A 24,675-nucleotide genomic window follows, 5' to 3' on the forward strand; every position below is an offset into this window, starting at 1 on the left:
CCCGCCCCGAGACCCTTAAAGGCGCAGCATCCATTGCACTTGCACTGCCTTCCCCAAGGGGACGGATCTACTCAAGCCACGCCCCCGGACCGTTAAAGGCACCGCAACCTTCTGACTCTTATCATTATTATTATTATTGTTATTATTATATTTCACTCTTAATAGTAATATATTTATTATTATTATACGTATTATGATTACTATGGACAGGATTATTGTAGATCCACAGAGTAGAGGAAGATCCAAAATAATCCCCCCTGTCCCTTTAAATTGATGACCCCACCCACAACAGGCGCGCCTCGACCAGCCAATCGGGAGCGAGGTGACGTATACAGAAACTGGCTGGAGCCGCGGTCACGTGGGAGCTTCCGGCGCCATCTTTAGTCCGGGCAGCGTTGACGCCTCCAGACGCCGCTATTACCGTGAAAACGTACCGAATCCTCGACAAGATTCGCGCTATTGCGTTGTTTATTCTCTGAAGCGGAACTCTTCGGGAGGGAAGAACGGGCGCTTGGGGGAAGAAAGCAAGTTGCCAGGAACAAAGATGGCGTTCGGAGCGCGCCTCCCATGATGCTCCGGGACAGGGTGTCACAGCGTAAGGCGTCCGGGCGGAAACGCGGAAGTGAAAGCGGTGAGAGAAAGAGAGGTCGGGGCACCTCTTTGTCGGAGCGGTGAGTGGAAGAGGGGCCGAGGCCTAATGCTGTGGGATGCTGGGAGCTGTAGTTAGTCGTGCTATGGGATTCTGGGTTAGCCATGCTATGGGATGATGGGAGTGGGAGTTGGAGTAGGTCCTGCAGTGGGATGCTGGGTGTTGTAGTTGGTTCTGCAATGGGGCACTGGGTTAGTTGTGCAATGGGGTGCTGGGAGTTGTAGTTAGCTGTGCTATGGGATTCTGGGTTAGCCAAGCTATGGGATGATAGGAGTTGGAGTAGGTCCTGCATTGGGATGCTGGGTTAGTTATGCTATGGGATGCTGGGAGTTGTAGTTGGTTCTGCAATGGAGCACTGGGTTAGTCGTGCAATTGGGTGCTGGGAGTTGTAGTTAGTCATGCTATGGGATTCTGGGTTAGCCATGCAATGGGATGATGGGAGTTGGCGTAGGTCCTGCATTGGGATGCTGGGTTAGTTGCTATGGGATGCTAGGAGTTGTAGTTGGTTCTGTAATGGGGCACTGGGTTAGTTGTACAATGGGGTTCTAGGAGTTGTAGTTAGTCGTGCTATGGGATTCTGGGAGTTGGAGTAGGTCCTTCAGTGAGATGCTGGGGATGCTGGGAGTGCCCATGGGGAAATAGGGCGGGATATAAATAGTTATTATTATTGTTATTATTATTAGTCTCCCTCTGGCTCCAGGTCTCCGGAATCCCACCATGAAGGCGGGCACTGCACCCTGCTGTTCCTGTTTGTGGCCTGGAAAATCTGTCAGTGACACTGTGTTGCCAAAAGGAACCTGCGGCGGCCACCCCGTCTAGGCTTCGCCAATCCGCAGCCGGCCACTCCGCCCCACCCCTTCGGGTTGGGTGTCGCCCGCCTTGGAGATGTGGAAGCTGCCGCTGATTCCGCTGCTCATCAACTTCCTGGGCTCCCTGGTGGGCTTCGTGGCCACCCTGACCCTCATCCCGGCCTTCAAGGACCACTTCATTGCCGCCAAGCTCTTCGGCCTCGACTTGAACAAGACCTCGAAGCAGCCCGTGTGAGTCATAGAATTCATAATAATAATAATGTGTTGCTGTGAGTTTTCCGGGCTGTGTGGCCATGTTCCAGAAGCATTCTCTCCCGATGTTTCGCCCACATCTATGGCAAAACATCTTTTGCGCTCTGTCCACAGCCCAGAGTCCCAAGGCGTCATCAGCGGCGCCGTGTTCCTCATCATCCTCTTCTGCTTCATCCCGGTGCCCTTCCTGAGCTGCTTGGTGGAGGAGCAGTGCAAGGCCTTCCCGCACCATGAGGTGAGCGCCTGCAATTATTAGCATTAGTATATATGTTACACGTACATAGCAACACAGCATGCACACACTTGAGGTCCAAGTGTTTGGGGTTTGTCTCTCAATATCGGGCTCTTCCCAAGGGCCTCAGAAATTACAGATATTTTATTATTATTATATTTACATGTACATAACCACAAATGCACATTAGGTCCAAGTTTCTGAGATTTGTCTCTGAATATCGGGCTCTTCCCAAGGGCCTCGGAAATTACAGATATTTTATTGTGATTATATTTACATGTACATAACCATGAATGCACATTAGGTCCAAGTTTCTGCGGTTTGTCTCTGAATATCAGGCTCTTCCCAAGGGCCTCGGAAATTACAGATATTTTATTATTATTGTATTTACATGTACATAACCACACATGCACATTATATCCAAGTTTCTGAGATTCGTCTCTGAATATCAGGCTCTTCCCAAGGGCCTAGTATATTAGAGATGATAATGATAATAATAATAATATGTCTCAATTATTGTTAGTAGTAGTAGTATTACTATATTTATTGCATGTACATAATAACACAGCACGCATGCACATTAGGTCCACGTGTCTGGGCTTCATCTCTGAATATTGGACTCTTCCTAAAGGCCTAAGATATTAGAGATATTATTATTGTATTATTATCATTACTATATTAATTACATGTATATAACAGCGCCCATGCACATGAGATCCAAGTATCTGGTGTTCGTCTCTGAATATTGGGCTCTTCCCAAGGGCCTAGGATATTAGAGATATTATTATAATATATTATTAATATTATTACTGTTGAGCTGGTTGCAGCCCTGACGCCTCCTGTTTCCCTCCCTGCCCTGCTGCAGTTTGTGGCCCTCATCGGGGCCCTCCTGGCCATCTGCTGCATGATCTTCCTGGGCTTCGCGGACGACGTGCTCAACCTGCGCTGGCGCCACAAGCTGCTCCTGCCCACCATGGCCTCCCTGCCCCTCCTCATGGTCTATTTCACCAACTTCGGCAACACCACCATCGTGGTGCCCAAGCCCTTCCGGATGTTTCTGGGCATGCACCTGGACCTGGGTAAGGCCTCCACCGCGGGAGCAGGGTCTTGGCTGGCGCTGCAATGGGCTCTGTCGTCCACGTCCTCCCTTCCTCTGCAATCTTGACTATGGAGAGTGAAGGTGAAAGGAAACCAGGCGTGTTTCTCCCTCGCAGGCATCCTCTACTACGTCTACATGGGCATGCTGGCCGTCTTCTGCACCAACGCCATCAACATCCTGGCTGGGATTAACGGCCTGGAGGCCGGGCAGTCGCTGGTCATCGCGGCCTCGATTGTCACGTTCAACATGGTCGAGCTCAGCGGTGAGGAGGGGCGGACGGTACAGAGGGAATGTTTGGCAGAGGATTTCACAAGATCATATATATTGTTATGATGATGACAATTACATTATGTAATTTTCTGTTCCTGGTTTCAAAGTGTTGTTTCCTGTTTAATTGTGCGGTCCTTACTCAAAAAGTCGTTGTTCTGCTGGACATTTGTCTTTTTGTTATTTTTGTTGGAAACCGCCCTCAGTTCCCTTGGGGAAATTGGGCGGGGCTATAAATAAAGTACAATAATAAGAATATTGCAAAATAATAATTATATTATGTTATTAATAATATTACATTATAATGTTATTATATTATATGATATTATATTATAAATAATATTAATGCAAAAGGCCACCAGTAGGGTGGCCTTTTGCAGTTGGCATGATCTGCCAACTGCAAAGGGCTACCCGACTGGGATCTGCATGCATCATCCAAAAATACCTCACACAGTCCTCGACACTTGGGAAGTGTTATCACAGCATATCTATCTTGTTTGCTGTGTCATAATAAAATAATAATTTATTTTCCACTCTTCTCCTGGATCAGGACTCAAAGTGGCACACATGTAAAAAGCAAAATAATAATAAATCCATAACAGACAATAAAAGCACCAGCAGCATTGATACAATCCTATCCATAAAAATTATAGAAATGCACACAATGGATTAAAATAAATAGATTAAAAATATCAGTTCCTTCCTTCCCTCCTTCTTTGCAGGGGATTACAGGGACGACCACATCTTCTCCCTCTACTTCATGATGCCCTTTTTCTTCACCACGTTGGGGCTGCTCTACCACAACTGGTAAGTGATTCCATGGGCTATAATAAAGGGAAGAGTGGGTGATGGGGGTCCCTGCAGCCTTGGCCTTCTCCCCTTTCCGCCTCCCGTGCGCAGGTACCCATCCCGGGCCTTTGTGGGCGACACCTTCTGCTACTTTGCGGGCATGACCTTTGCCGTGGTGGGCATCCTGGGCCACTTCAGCAAGACCATGCTGCTCTTCTTCATCCCGCAAGTGCTCAACTTCCTCTACTCGCTGCCGCAGCTCCTCCACATCGTCCCTTGCCCACGCCACCGGTTGCCCAGGTAACTAACGCTGACTCACGGCCCTGCATGTGTTTGGAGTCTGTTTGGAAAGCAGCAGGTGTCGGCTGCCAGGCTGGCATCGTCAGATTTCCCTCCCAGGGAAAGAAAGCTTGCCTTTTCCTCTCCCAAGATTGTGTGTTGCGGTTGTAAACACTGGAAACCAGGCAGCGTCATCTCTGCAGGCAAGCGGATGGTGCAAACATGCCTTTCCTCCAATGGTGTCTTTGTTTGGGTTACACATTCCCTGCCTTGATGAGATCCTTCTAATTTGACTGAATGCTTGCTGGCATGACCTTCTACTGAGTTTATTTATTTATTTATTTATTTCCAATATTTATATCCCGCCCTTCTCACCTGAAGGACTTAGGGTGGCTTACAACACTGGCACAATTAGATGTCTATTCAAAATCAATCCACAATAGATAAAATCAGTTAAAAACTATTAAATTCAATATAAAATTACAGTATATAAATTTTAAAAATACGTATGTTCAGATCCATTCATCCGGTAACCTCCTGCTTTATCCATGAGTCAGTCCGTATTTATTTATTTATTTGCTACATTTATATCCCGCCCTTCTCACCCCGAAGGGGACTCAGAGTGGCTTACAAATTAAATTTACATACAATATTATATTATTAGCATAGTACAATACTGTTAATAAATTACTATATTGTACTGTATCAATATATTGTAATATTATTAGTAATATTACATGTAAAATATAATATATAATTAATATTATTATATTGTATTATTAGTATAGCATATTACAATCATATAGTATCATCTTCATCGTTTATTTGTTGAAAGCCTGGGCACATAACCATGTTTTTAGGGCTCTTCTAAAGCCCTATGCTACTGTATTTCTTCAGTTGCAAGATGCCATCCATTGTAAGATGCGCCCCAATTTCAGTGCAACCCCTACCGGCAAAAAATACATAATATATAACTGCGATTTTAAGACGCACCCCATTTTAGAGATGTTTATATAGGGAAAAAGCGCGCCTTAGAACCAAAGATATACAATATATTATTTTCCTTGCTGTTTTGCCACTAGGTTCAACCCTGACACAGGAAAGCTAGAGATGAGCTATTCCAGATTCAAGCCAAAAAGCCTCTCTCCTTTGGGAAAGCACATCCTCAAGGTAATGCCGTCAGCCTAGCTTCTGCCTACCTAGCAAAAGTCCCATTCTCATAGGGACAGAAAGTGAAGCAAAACCTTCTGAAGAGGAGCACGGACAACAAAGGAAACACTAAGGGATGTTAAGCCTTCCCTATGCTCTCCAAAGCTTGCATATATACAAAAACACACAATAAAAGTGAAAATATGTATGTGAATAGATGAATAGGTACGGAGGTAAAAGGTGCCCCTGACAAACATGCCAATGGTTCTATTGACAGACCGGATGGAACGACAGCATCTCCCCATGGCCGAGTCAAGCACAGGCTCCAGATGCCAGAAATGAAAGTGGGAAGCCTAATAATAATAATAATAATAATAATAATAATAATAATAATAATAACAACTTTATTTTTATATCCCGCACCAGAGGGGACTCGAGGTGGCTCACATGGGGACAAGCCCAGTTTCAACATATAATAAAATACTGCATAATTAAACCAATGTAAAACAGGTAAAATAGTATAAACATACCTTGCCTCTGTTTATGTCTCGCCTGTTTCTGTCAATTGTATAACAGCATTGAATGTTTGCCATATAGATGCACCTGAGTCCCCTCGGGGAGACAGAGTGGAATATAAATAAAGTATATATTATTATTAGTATTGTTATTATTACTAGTATTATATTCCTTCCAGGTCTCTGAGAAACTCCGCCTGGTCGACATACGCCAGGGAGTGGACAAAGACGGGGAATACCTGGAATGCAACAACATGACGCTCATTAACTTCGTGATCAAGCTAATCGGGCCGACGGCAGAAAGAAACCTGACGGTGCTGCTGTTGCTGATGCAGGTGAGGAGATGTTTGCTCTTTTCTCAAAGGTCAGATCCGCCATTGCTGTTCGTAACTGGGTCCTTGGGTGACGGTCAGCCCGCGTTCTCTTTGTTACGCAGGTGGTGGGGAGCGTCGTCGCCTTCTCCGTCCGGTACCAACTGGTGCGGCTGTTCTACGACGTCTGAGCTTTGCTTCTGGAGCCGCCTCTCCTTCTCTGACGTAATGGGGAGCGGGAAGGGGCTGGGTTTGCGCAGAAGCTCACGGATGCAGGACGGAGCCTTTCCTGTCGCAGCGCGGCCCCTTCCCCTCCCCTGCACTTTGCCAACCACTGCCTTGAATGCAGCCGGGCAGCAACGTCCTCTCACAAGGAACTGGAATCAATTCCTCGTCCGAAATGAGTGGATGCGAAGCTTGAAAGGACGATGGGAAGCGTGGAGAAGGATGTCCCGTGTTGTTCCCGATCTGCTCTTTCCTTCTGAAGGAGTGTTTTGGTTAAAATGGGGCTCCTGCTCTGGACTGAGGCCTTCCTTGGAGCCCCCCTTGAGTCTCCCTTCATACAGTGCTTCTCTTCACCATCCTTTCGTGGGAGGGAACGAGGAGACCAAGCGGTCACTGCACCTTGAGGGTGGAAGCCGGCCTCTGTTGCCTTTGGGGGATGTGTTGTGCGGGGATGGGGAGGAGCGCGGACCGCAAAGAGGGAGCGCAGGGCAAGAGACTATAATAAAGTCATGAACGGAAAGAGAAGATGTCCTTATTCCAGGGAATCTGAGTTCCGTGCCTCCTGTTTGATGTGATGTGTTGGGAGAGGCAACAGTGCTGGGCGGTCCATGCAGCCATGGCCTTGGAGGCGTCTATGGACAACGCCGGCTCTTCAGCTTAGAAATGTAGGTGAGCGTCACCCCACAGTGTGGGACACCACTGGACTTAACATCAGAGAAAAACCTTTACCTGGAAAAGGTTTTAATATTGGTAGCCTTTATCTGGCTACCAGTATTAAAAAACTCAAAAATCAAAACAGTAGAAGGGAAGCAACACTCTGAGGGCAGAGGAGCCCCAAGGACGGCTAATGACTCTGCACAAAGGATGCCCCCAGGCAAGAGAAACCTTTCCAATGCTAATTAGGGTGATTAACTGCAACATTCACGCTGGCCTCCAACTGACAAAGAGTTCTTCTCTCACCCTGGACTTCCCACAGATATATATAAACCTTCCTTGCTTAGTTTTTCCATACCTCACAACCTCTGAGGATGCCTGCCATAGATGTGGGCGAAACGTCAGGAGAGAATACTTCTGGAACATGGCCACACAGCCCGAAAGACATACAACAACCCTGTGATCCCGGCTATGAAAGCCTTCGACAACACCTTTCCCTTGCTTTGGTTCCACATGCCTGCCTTTTGAATTTGGCGCGGTGCTTCTCCATTGGCTGCAGGTGCCAGGGGAGTGCCGGCAGAGCCAATGGGAGCTCGGGGGTGGGGTCTGCGCCATCCAATAGGGAGCCAGAGCGCTGTCTGCTATTGAAAGCAGCTGGAGTGGCGGTCACGAATTTGAGGAACGCCGGCAGGGCCATTAGGAGAGTGGGGCGTGGCCTGCGCTGTCCAATGGGAAGGCAGCGCGGGCTGATACAATTTGGTGCTCTGCTTCCTCATTGAGGAGGGAGGGAGTACCGGCAGGGCCAATGGGAGTGGGGTGCCCAGTCCGCACCGTCCAATGGAGAGCCACAGCGTGGCGTGCTATTAAATGCAGCCGCGTGGGCTTTGGCGTTGACGAATTTGGCGCGCTGCTCACCCATTGGAAGCAGCCGAGTGGGGAACGCTGGCAGGGCCAATGGGAGCGCGGGGCGGAATCTACGGTGCCCAATGGGGAAGCGGCGCGGGCTGGTATAAAAGCGGTTTGCGCGGGCTTTGGCTCTCACTTGTCTGAGGCGATGGCGAGCGTGCGCGGGAGGTCGAGAGGCAAGTCGGGCTCGTCCCGGGCGGGGCTGCAGTTCCCGGTGGGGCGCGTGGGGCGGCTGCTGCGGCGCGGGCGGTACGCGGAGCGCGTGGGTCGCGGGGCGGCGGTGTACCTGGCGGCGGTGCTGGAGTACCTGGCGGCGGAGCTGCTGGAGCTGGCCGGGGAGGCGGCGCGCGCCCACCGCAAGGCCCGCATCGCCCCGCGGCACCTGGCCCTGGCCGCCCGCAACGACGAGGAGCTCTCCCGCCTCCTCCGCACCGTCACCTTCGCCCAGGGCGGCGTCCTGCCCCACCTCCACGCCGCCCTCCTCCCGCGCGGGAAGGAGAACAAGGAGGAGAAGAAGGCCAAGGCCCCGCTCAAGGCCAGCCAGGCCTCGCAGGAGTACTAGGCCCGGCCCGGCACACCCGCCAAAGGACTCGGAGGCGTCTCTTCTTCCCTTCTGACCATCTGGAGTCGAGTCGTGGAGTGCGAGGCCCCAACACTTCCGGCTTGAAGGGACTGGACTTACTTTTGGGACTGGAGGCGCCGCTTGCAACTTCCGCTCCTTCATTCAAGGCTTTGTGGAAGACCAGGCCCCCAACACTTCCGGGAAACTTGCTGTGGACACTTCCAAGGGACTGCACTGTCTTTGGGGACTTCACTCTCTCACTCATTAAAGGTTTCTTTTTAGTTTTTTGAACATCTCGTGTTTTGTCTTGAGTGGGGGGGGTCGCTTCCGGTTCCGTTGACCACATTCTCATCGTACTTCCGGTTGCAGATTGTACGGGGAGAGTCTTTCCTTGGGAAGAAGGACCTCCTTCCCAAACGCTGGTCTAACCGCTTTTGTGGGCTTTTTGGAATTCCTGGCCACTGGGAGTTCAAAATTTCCCTTCCAAGTCTAGAATGTAAATTTATATGCCACTTTATCTCCATGCCACTTAAATTAAAATTTACAAGTTTGTACAATCACATATATACAGGTATATTATACACTATATTACAATATTTTTATAAATTATATATTGTATTGCTATTACAGTAGAGTCTCACTTATCCAAGCTAAACGGGCCGGCAGAAGCTTGGATAAGCGAATATCTTGGATAACAAGGAGAGATTAAGAAAAAGCCTATTAAACATCAAATTAGGTTATGATTTTACAAATTAAGCACCAAAACTTCATGTTATACAACAAATTTGACAGAAAAAGCAGTTCAATACGCAGTAATGCTACGTAGTAATTACTGTATTTACGAATTTAGCACCAAAATATCATGATATATTGAAAACATTGACTACAAAAATGGCTTGGATTATCCAGAGGCTTGGATAAGCGAGGCTTGGATTAGTGAGACTCTACAGTATATTGTATTAAATTATAATATCAATATTGTATGTATATGTTACACCATTAGCATAGAACACTTATTATTTCATGTCTGAAACAACTTGAGAAACAGCAAGTTGCTTCTGGTGTGAGAGAATTGGCCATCTGCAAGGACGTTCCCTGGATGTTTTGACGTTTTATCATCTTTGTGGGAGAACTCTTGTGCCCCCGCAATGGGGAGCTGGAACTGATCTGTACTCATTGGATTCGAAACAAAGACCTCCAGGTTTGGCCCCTTGCACCACCAGGGGGAAAGGAACCTGAGGCTGTTAAGAATTGTGGGAGTTGAAGTCCAAAACACCTGGAGGACTGAAGTTTGCCCATGCCTGCTTTAGGATAATCTTACGGAGGTAAATTTGATAAAAATAGGGTTGATTAATAAAATAAATCCTTAAAATCTGCAATTCTCAAGAGCTCCCTTCCATATGTCTGCTCCTCAGCTCCAAGGAGCATACAAGAGTTTGCTTTGGCTCCATTTGGGCATCCAATACAAACCTCAACCACCGCTCTCTATCGTAAATCTCTTTAATCGTTTATATATATTATGCAGCTGCATACATTAAGACACTTGATTCTATGCAATAAACCCCCCTTCGTTGCCTGCATTTAAAAAACTTCAAATGGAGGCCTGCGAAAGGATCTTCCGACGGCACCAACTAGTTAAATGCTGGACTACAACACCCAGCATTCCTCCTCAGCCTTGACCCTGGCGGGCGCTGCAGTCCCACCCCAGGGGTGTCGTGATGCCTTGGGATCCAGAGGCAATGGAGATGCATTGCCAAGTCCTGAAGGGCCTCAGGCGGCGTTGAGTTGTCGGGCGGCATCCAGGATGGGCCGGGCCCCTTGGCTCAGCAGCAGTGCGGCCAGATCCAGGCCCAGCTTCTCGGCCGCCGCTTGTGCCGCGCGAGGCTCCGTCCGGGCCATGATGCCCAAGTGCTGGATGTTGTCGTCGGGACCCTCCTCGTCCTGACCACGATACAAGACCGCCGTTGGCACATATATTATGAGGCACAGATGACAACACATGCACGCAAGATTAAAACCCATACTAAAATCCTTACTAATAAAATGTCGACTTAACATTGATAGTGATTTGGATGGCATTGGCCAAGTCACGCTCTCTCAGCCTCAAGGGGAAGCCAACCCCAACCAACCTTTACCATGGTTTTCTTTTCTGAAGTTCGTTCCCAGGAGGTTTACCAACTGCCTTTCTCTGAGGCTGAGTGTTAGTTGGCCAAGCTGTTTCCTTTTTTGGGCGAGTAGAACTCACCTCCATTGGGAATTTCACGTTTGTCTGCATGGTCTCGCACAAGCTCTCCGATCCGTCGAGGCTGTAGACGGCTCCGGTCAAATATAACTGGGGAAAGCCAAGCAGAGGGAGGCTGATGCAGGGAAAGGCAAGGGTCACACACTGGGGGTCCCAGAGAGTGGCTAAAGCCTGGCAAAAGGCCTCACCACCTACTGCAGCCACTGACCAGGCTGCCCCATTATTATTATTATTTTATTATGACAGCAAACAAGATAGATATGCTGGATTTCATATCACAAATCACAAGTCAAACACTTCCCAAGTGTCTAGGACTGTGTGATGTATTTTCGGATGATGCGTGCAGATCCCAGCAGGGTGGCCTTTTGCAGTTGGCAGATCGTTATTATTATTATTATTATTACTACTACTATGTTGTTGTTGTTGGAAGGCTTTCATGGCTGGGATCACAGGGTTGTTGTATGTCTTTCGGGCTGTGTGGCCATGTTCCAGAAGTATTCTCTCCTGCTCGGGGGTCGCATTATTATTATATTTATTCTACATTACTATTTACCACTAGCTGCAACTACTGAACAGACTGCCCTATTATTAATACATATTATTATTATTGTTATAGATTATTATAAATTATTAGCATTATTTATTATCATCTTTGTTTCTAGCCTTACCTGGGAGTCCTTCAGCGTGGTGCTCACTGCCACAGGGACACTGCAGCCGCCCTCCTGCAAAGGAAAGTGAAGGGAGATCACTCAATGCTCCTTCCTTCCTCCCTTCTTTCCTTCCAGCCCTGGACTCACCAAGTGCTTCATGAAGGCCCGCTCCGCAATGCAGCGCAGCACGGTTTCCCCGTCATGCAGGACGGACACCATCTCTAGGATCTCCTGGTCCCTGGCTCTCACTTCCACGGCTAATGCGCCCTGGAGAGAGAAAGGGGAAAAAGATTTGACATAAACATTAGGAATAATAATAGTAATGTGTTGTCAAAGGCTTTCATGGCTGGAATCACTGGGATGCTGTGAATTTTCCGGGCTGTATGGCTATTTTCCATAAGTATTTCCTCCTGACACTTCGCCCACAACCTCTGAGGATGACTGCCATAGATGTGGACAAAGCATCAGGAGAAAATGCTTCTGGAACATGGCCATACAGCCCGGAAAACTCACAGCAACCCAATAATAATACTTTATTTTTAACCTGCCCTCTCTCCCTGAAGGGACTCAGGGCAGCTTCCAAAAACAATGATGGCAAACATCCAATGCCATATGCAATGACAGCAATAATGCCAGTGCCCCCCATTTCGTAATGACTTTTGAACCATTTTTTAAAATGGATTGCGCATCGCTACCACACAAACCTGTCCAACAGCATAGAGGCACTCCATGGGAGTCAGAATCTGGAAGGAAGGAAGCGAAGGGAGGTCAGTCTGGACGGGGAACGAGAGCCCAGTTGCAGACAGGCGGATGGACAAATCCCTTCTCCCCGCTCACCTGGCCAATGCGGTCCTCCCAGCCCATGCGCCGCAGGCCGGCCGTGGCCAGAACGATGGCGCTGAAGTCGTCCTTCTCGTCCAGCTTCTTCAAGCGGGTGTTCAGGTTGCCCCTCTGTGCAGGCGGCCCGTTAGGGAAAATGAGCCTTTCCAGGGCAGACCATGCTCTAATCTATTTATTTCTATCCTGCTTTTCTCCCAGATCGGGACTCAAAGCAAAATGTGCAATGGCAGGATGTTCCTCCTTACAGTTTAACAAACTTTTCCCAGGTTTTTATGATAGAACCAATTAGGAAATGATATTTATAACCCAGGAACAAAAACCGTGTTACATAGTACAACAACAATAATAATAATAAGCATAGTATTAGTAATGTCCTCTTGCCTAAGAAGGTAATTCTCCACCACCTATAATGTGCTTCAAAGCAGCGTCTTTGAGCAAAAGAAAAGATACGATGTCCTTGAACTGCAGCTGCGGGAAGGCCCTCTTCAGCTGAGCCGCCCGGCGAAGGGAGCTGGTCCCAATCACACTGCGGAAGAGACCAAAGAAAGAAGGCGGGCAGATATCAGCTTGGCTCTGTGTTTGTGGAGGAATACTCCACCTGCAAGGCTCCTCTCTTTTTTAAAAATACATTGCATTTGGGATACAAAATATAAAAAGGAGAAACATCTAGAGATAAACAAATACAGTAGAGTCTCACTTATCCAAGCTAAATGGGCCGGCAGAAGCTTGGATAAGCGAATAACTTGGATAATAAGGAGGGATTAAGGAAAAGCCTATTAAACATCAAATTAGGTTATGATTTTACAAATTAAGAACCAAAATATCATGTTATACAACAAATTTGACAGAAAAAGTAGTTCAATCCGCAGTAATGTTATGTTGTAATTACTCTATCTACGAATTTAGCACCAAAATATCACGATGTATTGAAAACATTGACTACAAAAATGGCTTGGATTATCCAGAGGCTTGGATAAGCGAGGTTTGGATAAGAGAGACTCTACTGTATATCTAATCCAAAAACGTTGTTTCCCCAAACAAATACATTGCAATATCCTATCCAATCTTTCCCTTCCCGTGAACGTATCCATCCATGACTTCCAACACTGCTCACTGTGAGTCCCATGTCTCATAAACTCTACCCAAAATTCAAATTCAATAGCTTGGCCATTTGAACATATTCAAATAACTTTTCACTCCAATTCTTTTTAGATGGATCTGCTTCACCTTTCCATGCTGCTGTTATTGTCGGTCTAGCTGCAACAAAGCCATATTGATACATGTCCTCGTCTCCTTTGATAATTCTCTCTCTATAACCCTAAAAGGCTCACCTTTTATCTGGGAGGCTGCTGAGCGTTTTGCCGACGTGCTTCGGGTGAAAGACAACAGCGTCGTGCGGGTTTTCCCTCCTGCGAAGGAAGGACAACAAAGACGGGCAGTTTCAAGGGCAAAGGCCATGTTTTTCTCAGGCTACAGTCCCCAGAAATGCTGGGAGTTGCAGTTCTCACAAGGAGCAGAACCAAGTCTTATCTGGAGGGAAAAGGGAAATCGGGAGGCCCAGGAGATGGACACGGAACAAAAGACCCTCCCCGACATATTTGGTGTAGTTGGCAGTGAAGACAGAGTCTGTCCAGGGCACTCACTTGCAGACGGCTCCGATGGTGAATCCAGGCGGGAGAGAGGTGGGCAGGTCCTTCAGGGAGTGGACCACCAAGTCAACCCTGCAATCGGAGGAGGAAGACATTGCAGATGGACAATATGGAGACGGAAGGCAGCACCACATAGAGCCCAATGGGGCCAAAGGAAGAGGAGGAGGCAGGTGCCAATCTCAAAGGTGTGGCCGGGATCGAATCCAGCTCAGTTTCCCAATCTGCCCAGGTCAGCCGTGCAGGAAAGTAGCCCATGTCCCTCCGGGAAAAGCATGACCTACATTCATTGTGTCAGTGAATTATAATCCCCGGTGTGTATCTGTGATAGGGATTTTAATAGGGCTTGTTTTTATCTCGCTGTTTGGACTATGCTGTGAGGCTGCAAGGAGAGATGGTCAAGTCCATATTATTCCTGGAGCTGCGTGAAATCTTGGGCCGATGTCAATCCTAGTAAAGAAATTCAGTCTCCAAGATAACAGCTTCTATATCCAAAGAAATTCTTCGTATGATATGCAATGCCAAGACTGGTACAAAACAAGGTCTCCAAAAGAATTTCTTTGAAAATAGAAGCTGTTATCTTGGAGACTGAATTTCTTCACTACGATTGACATCAGCCCAAGATTTCACACAGCTCCAGGAATAATATGGACTTGGTTGTCTCTTTATGTCTGTTATTTACTCCTTGAACATTATATCCTTTGTTGGATTATGACATGGAAACTGTAACTTTACTTTTGATATTCTGAAAGTAATTTCTTTATATGTAATATAGTTTGAAGTAACTTACTCTCATGTAAAGTTGTAGAAACCAGGTTTGTGTTACACTCCTTGTGAGTATATACACATACATTATTGTTTTGTGTTGTTATAGATATGTGTGCATTACCCGCAAGGAGAGGTGGGTCATCTACATCTATATCTATCTATATCTATAATAAAAAGTCAGTGTTTCTTGGTATGTTTGTTTGTATGTATGTATGCAGGTGCTGGTGTATTTTTTTGGCCAGGGCTCCGACTTCCAGAGACGACGGAAATCCCCACAAATGAGGGACCTGGATGAAATTTGGCAAATGGACCAGCCTCCCCCCGGTGACCCACTTTACGTCTTGGTGCAATTTGGGGGAGGATGGACCATGGACGATGGGATTTGCAGTACCTTCACCAGCCTGTAATGGGTCCATTCATAACATCCAAAAACAAACAAGCAATGCCTTTTTCAAATAACCTAGGAACCCAAGCTAGTAAATAAATAAATACATGATGGTGATGATGATTAAAGGGGAGGGGACTTTGGATCCCAGGTGCAGATCACTCACTCGTTCCTTTCCAAGGCGTTTTCCAGCTCTTTGGTGAAGAGGCTTTTCTCTCCGATCTGGGACGGGAAAGAGGAGACTACGGTCAGGGCTGCGTTTGCCCAAATGAAAAGGGAGGGAGGGAGTTGCAAAGGGAACGTGGCTCACCTTGGACAGTGCGGTGTCCAGGATCTTGTCTCCCGTGGTTGTCATGCCGACTGCGGACGGGGAAGGAAAAGCAAAGCATCATTAGGTCAAGAGGCCAAGGCGGTCAAAGGCTACGAGGAAAGGGCCAAAGGGGAAAAGCAAAGGCACACTCACTGATCTCGAAGTGCAGCTGAGGATGGTGCTTCTGCAGCATCTCCACCACGCTGTCCGTCTGGATACGGGCCAGCTGCAAAAAAGGCCCAGATCAATATATATCATTTAGAGTCCTTCCCGTATCCGATGCAATCGGTAACAACATTAACTGCATATTTGGAGTCAATTGGGGTAAACTGTAGGGATATTGGATCTGGATCTTGATAACAGCTTGTTAACACCTTGATTACTTTAACTTGGGTTGTAATGTGGGTTGTATGCTGTGTGAGTGTGTGTCAAGTGTATTGATATGGCTAATGTGGTAATAAATAAAATGAATTGTCTATTGTATTGTCTGTAATAAAATAATAACACTATTTAACATGTTCTTGGCTGCCCATACACACCATAAATAATAATAATAATAGTAATAATAATATGCAACATACTGAATATACTCGAGTATAAGCCTAGTTTTTCAGCCCTTTTTAGGGCTGAAAAAGCTCCCCTCGGCTTATACTCGAGTGAGAGTCCTGGCCGGCTTCTATTCAGGTCGGCTTATACTTGAGTATATAGGTATTCAGAGTTGGACAGTCTTATCTTATTAAAGTCTTATTATTATCTTAAATTACAGTTTTATATAAATATTCAAAAACATTTAACCTACTGATGCCTCAAATCATGCAATTTTATTAATATCTATTTTTATTTTTGAATTTGACCTGTAGCTGCTGCATTTACCACCCTCGAGTTAATACGTTTTCCCAGTTTTTGTGGTAAAATTAGGTGCCTCGGCTTATATTCGGGTTGGCTAATACTTGAGTATATACGGTAATTTGAAAAATGTCCTGTTCCTGGCTTGAAAGGGCTATTCCGGTTAAGTGTGCAGTGCTTGCTTTGAAAGTACATAGTTATGCTCCAGAAACTTCACTTTTGTAGTTGCCATTCTTAACCTATTATATGCAAAAGAGTTTGCAAAAGCACACCTCCCAGCTTGGAGCCAGGGAGGTTTACATTTCATATTAATTACTATTATATTTAATTTAATAGAACATGTATTCATGATTATTTATATGATGATATAATGAATATATTATATTTATTATAATATACTATGTAGTAATATAAATAATTCTACATATGTACACTATGTAGGAAATGACATTTATAACAGCAGCAACAACAAAACAACAACAACACTATTTCTTCCATTGTAAGGCTTCCTTTTGAAATATTTCTTCCTTTCTAAGACTCGCAGCTAAAAAAATAGGGTGCGTCTTGGAATCGTAGGTGCATTTTACATATTTCTGCTGTTGCTACTGAAACTGGGTTGCACCTTACTGTCCATGACCTCTTACAATGGAAGAAATAGAGCAATAACAACACATGCAGCAACGACTATTGCTATTTAGCTTCTTACCTGCCTTAGTTGAAATGCATAAATAAAAAGACACATATATTAAGAGGCATCGATGAAAACACACGCATGTAAGATGAATATTAAAATTATTCATATTAATAAAATGTCAATTTAGCATTCACATTTCAAAATGGACTAGGCTGGCCTGCTGGACAAGACAAGTATTTAATTCTGTTTGGCTGTTGAATCGCTTCCAGCAGGTCCTTCCAGATCCTATGGGCATCCCATGAAAAGGTCCTTTGAGTATATATATATATATATATATATGCTTTGAGTCCCCTTTGGGGAGGTAAAGCAGGGTATAAATAAATATAATAAAAATAACAATAATAATAATAATAATAATAATTTAAATTGTATGCTAATGCTTTTATGTCAAGCTGCTTTTAGTACCCTTTGGGGAGACAGAGTATAAATATCAATATAAATATAATAATTATAATAATAATAATTTCCTAATTGATTCTATCCCAAAAACATACAAAAGGTTTATTAAACTGCCAAAACTTTGTCTTTGCGGGGAGGGATATTGTGCAGCACATTTGGATGTAGTTTTTCAATGAATATCTCATAGTGTCTCAACTATGAGGTAGAACGACTACTTGCAAAGTAAGGGCCGCACCATTAAACAGGAAATAACACTTTCAAGCCAGGAACAGAACATTTTCCATGTTACATAGTATTATTATTATTATGACTAGTACTATTACTATTATTATATGTATCAGCAACCAAGAGTACCATGAAGGCCAACACTGCAGCCATGCCTTGTGCAAGGCCTCTGTTCAGGGCGGGGGCTTGTTTGCAGGCCTCGATGTTGATAGAGCCAAGTGGCTGGAGGAGATAAGCCCTCCGACTCTTGGGTAGGGCCCTATCGCGACCCCTCCATTGTTCGGCTGAGCCCAGAGATAGCATCTACCGCAACTGCCTCTGAGGCTGAGCGTGGCCTAAGGGTCCCTTCCACGGTCTCAGTAGGAACTTAACAAAGAACATCCTGGAGGAAAGAGCTGCTTGGCAAGGCAGGGAGTCTCTTTTCTCTGGAGGTTGTTAAGCAGAGGCTGTGTGGCCATCTGTCGGGAGGGCTCAGATTGTGTCTTCCTCAACAGCGGAATGGGCTTGGACTGGACGGCCCTTGAGGGTCTCTATAACACTATGGAACAAAATGTGAAATATTTCCTGTTCCTGGTTCAAAAGCGTTATTTCGTCTTTAATTACGCGGTCCTTACTTTGAACGTAGTTGCTGTACTCCAGAAACTTTGTTTTTGTGGCACAAATTAAGTTGAAACTCAATGAGAAATTCATTGGAAAACTATTGCAGGGTATGCAGCAAACACAAAGTTTGTGCAGTTTAATAAACTTTCGTGTTTTTAAGATAGAACCAATTTAGAAATAATGCCATTGATAACCTAGGAACAAAATCCTTCTTTGGAGATTTCTAGGCCATCTGTTGGGAGGGTTTGGATTGTGCCTTCCTCAAGGTCAGAATGGGTTCGGATATCTCCTAACTATATGATTCTATAACGAGCCAGGACAGATGGACGGCGGCAGCAAGGGACGGCAATGTCCATACCTGGCTCTTCCTGGTCCCGACGCGGATAGTCTGATTCTTCAAGCCATTCCCATTCTTCTCCTGCAAAGAAAGACCGACAGTTACTTCCAGAATTACATAGGAAACCTTGCCGTACGTTGGAGCGGACTAGAAGGCTAGGAAAACCAACGAGAACACAACCATGTTATTACCACTGACAGAATTGCCGTGAGGAATTATAACAAAAACAGCTTCAACGCCAAACAGCTGTCGGCGGAGAATGAGCAAACGCACCCCAAAACCTGGGAGGCACTGAAAATACATGCGGACTTTTTATTATTACTCTGGGGCAACTCATACTGTTCTGCACTGCAAGGCAGGCCATTATTATTTTATTATGACACAGCAAACAAGACAGACATGCTGGATTTATTATTATTATTATTATTATTGACACAACAACATTGTATGACACAGCAATCAAGATAGATATGCTGGATTTCATATCAAAAAATCACAAGTCGAACACTTCCCAAGCATCTAGGATTGTGTGATGTATTTTCAGATGATGCGCGCAGATCCCAGTCGGGTGGCCTTTTGCAGTTATTATTATTATTATTATTATTATTATTATTATTATTATTATTATTATTATTATTATTATTAATTGATATCCTGCTTTATCTCTCCTTAGGGAGACTCAAAGCGGCTCACAATCAAAAACATGACAACTCAAAACATACAATCATAAAACAGTATATCATTATATACAGTAGAGTCTCACTTATCCAAGCTAAACGGGCTGGCAGAAGCTTGGATAAGCGAATATCTTGGATAATAAGGAGGGATTAAGGAAAAGCCTATTAAACATCAAATTAGGTTATGATTTTACAAATTAAGCACCAAAACATCAAGTTATACAACAAATTTGACAGAAAAAGTAGTTCAATACGCAGTAATGCTATGTTGTAATTACTGTAATTACGAATTTAGCACCAAAATATCACGATATATTGAAAACATTGACTACAAAAATGGCTTGGATAATCCAGAATCTTGGATAAGCGAGGCTTGGATAAGTGAGACTCTACTATATTATCAGTTGTAATTATATTTAATATATTTAATATATTAGTAGTACTATATTGCAGTATTAGTAGTAGTATTATATTGTATTACATATACAATATAATATACAGTATGGGGCCCCTGGTGGCACAGTGTGTTAAAGTGCTGAGTTGCTGAACTTGCGGACCAAAAGGTCCCAGGTTCAAATCCCGGGAGCGGAATGAGCGCTCGCTGATAGCCCCAGCTCCTGCCAACCTAGCAGTTCGAAAACATGCAAATCATGCAGTCCTGCCAGTGGCCACATGACCTCGGAAGTGTCTATGGACAACACCGGCTCTTCGGCTTAGAAATAGAGATGAGCACCAACCCCCAGAGTCGGACACGACTGGACTTAACGTCGGGGAAACCTTTACCTTTACCTTATTGTATTACATTATTAGGAATTGTGGGAGTTGAAGTCCGAAACACCCGGAGGGCCGGAGTTGGCCCATGATTATAGAATAGTAGAGTTGGAAGAGACCCTACTATTCTATGATCATGGGCCAACTCCGGCCCTCCGGGTGTTTCGGACTTCAACTCCCACAATTCCTAATAATGTAATGATGCCTGACCGCAGCCCTTACCTGGCCCTGCTTGGCCATCCTCGTGCTGGAAAGGTCTTGGATGGGGAGCAAAGTGGGAGGAAGCCCCTGTGCGGCTTGCCTTGCCTTGCCTGGTGGCCCCTCCTTGCAAACCCAGCCCAACCTGGAGCCTGAGATAAGCAAGGCCAAGGCAAGGCAGCCACAAAAGTCAGGCAGGAGGCTGGCAATGGGGTCCTCTGAAGACCATCCAGTCTAACCCCCTTTTGCAATAAAAGGGAAGGTACCATCCAAGTCCAGTCCAACCCTTTACTACTACTACTACTACTACTACTACTAATAATAATAATAATAATAATAATAGAATCATAGACTTGGGAGACATCCAGACCAATCACCTTCTGCCATGCAGGAAAAACACAAACTGATCCCTCCCAACAGATGGCCATTCAGAGCCTGCTTAATAATAATAATAATAATAATAATAATAATAATAATAATAATCTGCCAACTGCAAAAGGCCACCCTACTGGGATCTGCACACATCATCCGAAAATACATCACACAGTCCTAGACACTTGGGAAGTGTTCGACTTGTGATTTTGTGAAACGAAATCCAGCATATCTATCTTGTTTGCTGTGTCATAATAATAAATAATAATAATAGAATCCTAGAGTTGGAAGAGACCTCTAAAGGCCATCCAGTCCAACTCCCTTTTGCAATAAAAGGGAAGGCACCATCCAAACCCTCCCAACAGATGGCCATCCAGTGCCTCCTTAATAAAATAATAATATTAGAGTTGGAAGAAACTTCTAAAGGCCATGCAGTCCAATCCCTAATAATAATAATAATAATAATAATAATAATAATAATAATAATAACAACACCCCCTTAATCAAGAAAGGGCAAGCACCATCCAAGCCCTCCTGACAGATGGCCATCCTGTACCTGCTTAATAATAATACAGTAGAGTCTCACTTATCCAATATAAACTGGCCGGCAGAACATTGGATAAGCGAATATGTTGGATAACAAGGAGGGATTAAGGAAAAGCCTATTAAAAATTAAATTAGGTTATGATTTTACAAATGAAGCACCAAAACATCATGTTATACAACAAATTTGACAGAAAAAGTAGTTCAATACGCAGTAATGCTATGTAGTAATTACTGTATTTATGAATTTGGCACCAAAATATCATAATGTATTGAAAACATTGACTACAAAAATGGCTTGGATAATCCAGAATGTTGGGTAAATGAGTGTTGGATAAGTGAGACACTACTGTAATAATAATAATAATAATAATAATAATAATAATAATAATAATAATAATAGAATCCTAGAGCTGGAAGAGACCTCTAAAGGCCACCCAGCCCATGCCCCTTTTGCTGTAAAGGGAAAGCACCATCCAAGCCCTCCCGACAGATGGCCATCCAGCCTCTGCTTAAAAACATCCATAGAAAGAGACTCCCCTAGACTCCAAGGCAACATATTTCACTATTTCCACCAGGACGTTCTTCTGCTGTCCATTGCACAAAGTGCTATCCCATTTTATTGAGAGCCAGTGAAGCACTCGGTTGTGTCATCGGGGCCTTCCACAATCACCCACCGATATTGGCAATGCTCTGGCACGGCTGGCCTTTAATGACATATCAAGGTATCAATTAACGATTTCTGCAGCAAGAGCTCACGCAGCGCTTCCAACCCACGGGATTATGGCTTGGAGGTTGGATTGTGCAAAAGGGAAGTTGCCACACAAGGGCCGATTGTGCAAGAAGCAGCAGGAGCAGCTCTAGATCCACGGGATAGAATCAGGGAAAGCCACAGGTGGAAGGGGCACTCCAAGGCCATCCAGCCCAGCCCCCTTTCATTCTGCCAGGCAGGAAAAGCACCACTTGATCCCTCCTGACAGACAGCCATCCAGCCTCTGCTTAATAATAATATAAAATTATGTAACACAAGTTTTGTTCCCACATTACAAAAGACACCACCGAAACCCTCCTGATAGATGGCCATCCAGCCTCTGCTTAATAATAATAATAATAATAATAATAATATAAAATTATGTAACACAATTTTTGTTCCCACGTTACAAAAGACACCACCGAAACCCTCCTGATAGATGGCCATCCAGCCTCTGCTTAATAATAATAATAATAATAATAATATAACATTATGTAACACAATTTTTATTCCTCAGTTACAAATGACACCACCTGATCCCTCCTGACAGACGGCCATCCAGCCTCCGCTTAATAATAACAATAATAATAATAATAAAACACTATACAACACGATTTTGATTCCTCGGATACAAATGACACTACCTTATCCCTCCCGACAGACAGCCATCCAGCCTCCGCTTAATAATAACAATAATAATAATAAAACACTATACAACACGATTTTGATTCCTCAGTTACAAATGACACTACCTTATTCCTCCCGACAGACAATCATCTGCTTAATAATAATAATAATAATAATAACAACAACACTATGTAACATGATTTTTGTTCCTAGGTTACAAATGACACCATCTGATCCCTCCTGACAGACAGCCATCCAGCCTCTGCTTAATAATAATAATAATAATAATAATGATAACAACACTATGTAATAATAATAATAATATTATTTTTATACCCTGCCCCATCTCCCCGAAGGGACTTGAGGCGGCTTACATGGGGCCCAGCCCAGACATCAGAAAATATAAAAACAAAGCAATAAAACAAGTCAATCAACAATAAAACAAATCATAAAAGATCACATACAATAAATAAATGATAAAATCTTGGGTTGGCTCCAAAAGAACCTGGGCCAAAAGTGCAAGTAGTGTCAGTGCCACCAGGGAGAGGAAGATACCAGAGCTATCTATGTAACACGATTTTTGTTCCTTGGTTACAAATGACACCAACTGATCCCTCCCGATAGATGGCCATGCAGCCTCTGTTTAATAATACAGTAGAGTCTCACTTATCCAACATAAACGGGCCGGCAGAATGTTGGATAAGTGAATATGTTGGATAATAAGGAGAGATTAAGGAGAAGCCTATTGAACATCAAATTAAATTATGATTTTACAAATTAAGCACCAAAACATCATGTTATACAACAAATCTGGCAGAAAAAGTAGTTCAATATGCAGTAATGCTACGTAGTAATTACTGTATTTATGAATTTCGCACCAAAATATCATGATATATTGAAAACATTGACTACAAAAATGCGTTGGATAATCCAGAACGTTGTCATTATTTCCTACTTGGTTCTATCAAAAATGGGAAACATTTATTCCAACGTGGGCCCTCCCTTCAGGGGTTTTGGACTACAACTCCCAGCATTCCTAAGGGCCTGAGGCCCCTTCCTTTTCCCCCTCAGCCGCTTAAGCGGCTGAGGGGGAAAAGGAAGGGGCCTCAGGCCCTTAAGAATGCTGGGAATTGTAGTCCAAAACCCCTGAAGGGAGGGCCCAAGCTGGGCCTAGTTTAAACCACCACCCGCGGCTCCCACTCACCGGGGCCTCGCCGCTCGCCATGGCGGGGCGGAGGAGCTCCGTCACCTCGACGCCGGTCCCATTGAGAGGGCAAGCAGCTCCAGCAGGCCCCGCCCCTCGCCCGCGGCGTCACTTCCCGCGCAGGCCCCGCCCCATCCAGGCTCTCAAGCCACGCCCCCTCGGCACTAGGCCCCGCCCCAGGGACTGCCATGCTTGGAACCATGTTATTAATGGATCTGTTTCTACCGTTTTGTTTTTATGATTGCATTTTGGGCATTAAATTTCGCCAATTTTTGTAAGCCGCCCTGAGTCCCCTCGGGTGAGAAGGGCGGGGTATAAATGTTGCAAATAAATAAATAAATATTCAAACTAATATTTTTGTATGTAATGTGTGTATATATTTTCAAATATAGATCTATATATATATAAATGAGTGATGGCATCACGGCGACCAACAAAACAACAAAAACTACAGGTCCTCCAACCTCGAAATTTGACAACACAACCCGTCATCCATGCCTCTAGGTTGATACAACAAAAAGAAAAGAAAAATAAAGTCCTAATTAGAGAGAGAGAGGAATAATTGCTTTTATCCAATTGCTGCCAGTTAGAAGGCTAAGCTCCTCCAACTTGGTCTCCTAGCAACCCAATAAAAAATAATAAAAAAACACTAAAAATTAATACAATAAAATACTATAATAACAGAAAATAACTAAAAATAATACAAGAAAATAATAAAATATAATAAATAAAAATATAACTTACAATAAAATTAATAAAAAAATGCAAATAAAGTCTAATAAAAATTACACAACAATTTTTAACCAATACTACCACCACTTTGCCACAGCAACGCGTGGCTGGGCATAGCTAGTATTATATATGTGTGTGTATGTATATATATTCAAACTTT

The 24,675-nt window shown here is 44.5% G+C and overlaps 3 protein-coding genes across 7 annotated transcripts; 2 read left to right on the forward strand and 1 right to left on the reverse strand.

Annotated features, from left to right (window-relative positions):
* The first annotated feature begins 459 nt into the window (after positions 1–459).
* Positions 460–7,096, forward strand: dpagt1 (dolichyl-phosphate N-acetylglucosaminephosphotransferase 1). Of its 2 annotated transcripts, none has more exons than XM_016999081.2 (10): positions 460–671; positions 1,333–1,689; positions 1,825–1,945; positions 2,808–3,021; positions 3,157–3,303; positions 4,031–4,115; positions 4,209–4,397; positions 5,459–5,546; positions 6,220–6,375; positions 6,477–7,096. In XM_016999081.2, the coding sequence occupies exons 2-10, from the start codon at positions 1,535–1,537 to the stop codon at positions 6,540–6,542; spliced, it is 1,221 nt and encodes a 406-aa protein (XP_016854570.1). In that variant the 5' UTR covers positions 460–671; positions 1,333–1,534; the 3' UTR covers positions 6,543–7,096. The 2 variants fall into 2 exon arrangements, with proteins under 2 accessions (XP_016854570.1, XP_003230162.1); XM_003230114.4 differs by having other exon boundaries at positions 1,350–1,689.
* An 843-nt stretch (positions 7,097–7,939) lies between these two features.
* On the forward strand, positions 7,940–8,989 carry LOC100564162 (late histone H2A.2.2). Its single transcript, XM_003230116.4, has one exon. It carries the CDS (start codon positions 8,036–8,038, stop codon positions 8,696–8,698), a length of 663 nt encoding a protein of 220 aa, XP_003230164.1. The 5' UTR covers positions 7,940–8,035; the 3' UTR covers positions 8,699–8,989.
* Positions 8,990–10,182: 1,193 nt separating this feature from the next.
* Positions 10,183–23,931, reverse strand: hmbs (hydroxymethylbilane synthase). 4 transcript variants are annotated; one of them, XM_062961221.1, is made up of 14 exons: positions 23,784–23,931; positions 18,662–18,721; positions 15,693–15,765; positions 15,540–15,589; positions 15,396–15,451; positions 14,074–14,151; positions 13,762–13,839; positions 12,881–12,956; positions 12,428–12,541; positions 12,295–12,333; positions 11,738–11,857; positions 11,609–11,662; positions 10,944–11,030; positions 10,183–10,639 (listed from the first exon to the last, which is right to left on the reverse strand). In XM_062961221.1, exons 1-14 carry the CDS (start codon positions 23,802–23,804, stop codon positions 10,469–10,471), a joined length of 1,077 nt encoding a protein of 358 aa, XP_062817291.1. In that variant the 5' UTR covers positions 23,805–23,931; the 3' UTR covers positions 10,183–10,468. The 4 variants fall into 4 exon arrangements, with proteins under 4 accessions (XP_062817291.1, XP_062817294.1, XP_062817292.1 ...); XM_062961224.1 differs by having other exon boundaries at positions 15,693–15,768; positions 18,661–18,721; positions 23,784–23,862; XM_062961222.1 differs by lacking the exon at positions 23,784–23,931 and adding an exon at positions 20,311–20,383.
* Between the last annotated feature and the right edge of the window lie 744 nt (positions 23,932–24,675).

The sequence above is a fragment of the Anolis carolinensis genome, unplaced genomic scaffold (assembly GCF_035594765.1).
Source record: "Anolis carolinensis isolate JA03-04 unplaced genomic scaffold, rAnoCar3.1.pri scaffold_8, whole genome shotgun sequence".
NCBI classification, from domain to species: Eukaryota; Metazoa; Chordata; class Lepidosauria; order Squamata; family Dactyloidae; genus Anolis; species Anolis carolinensis.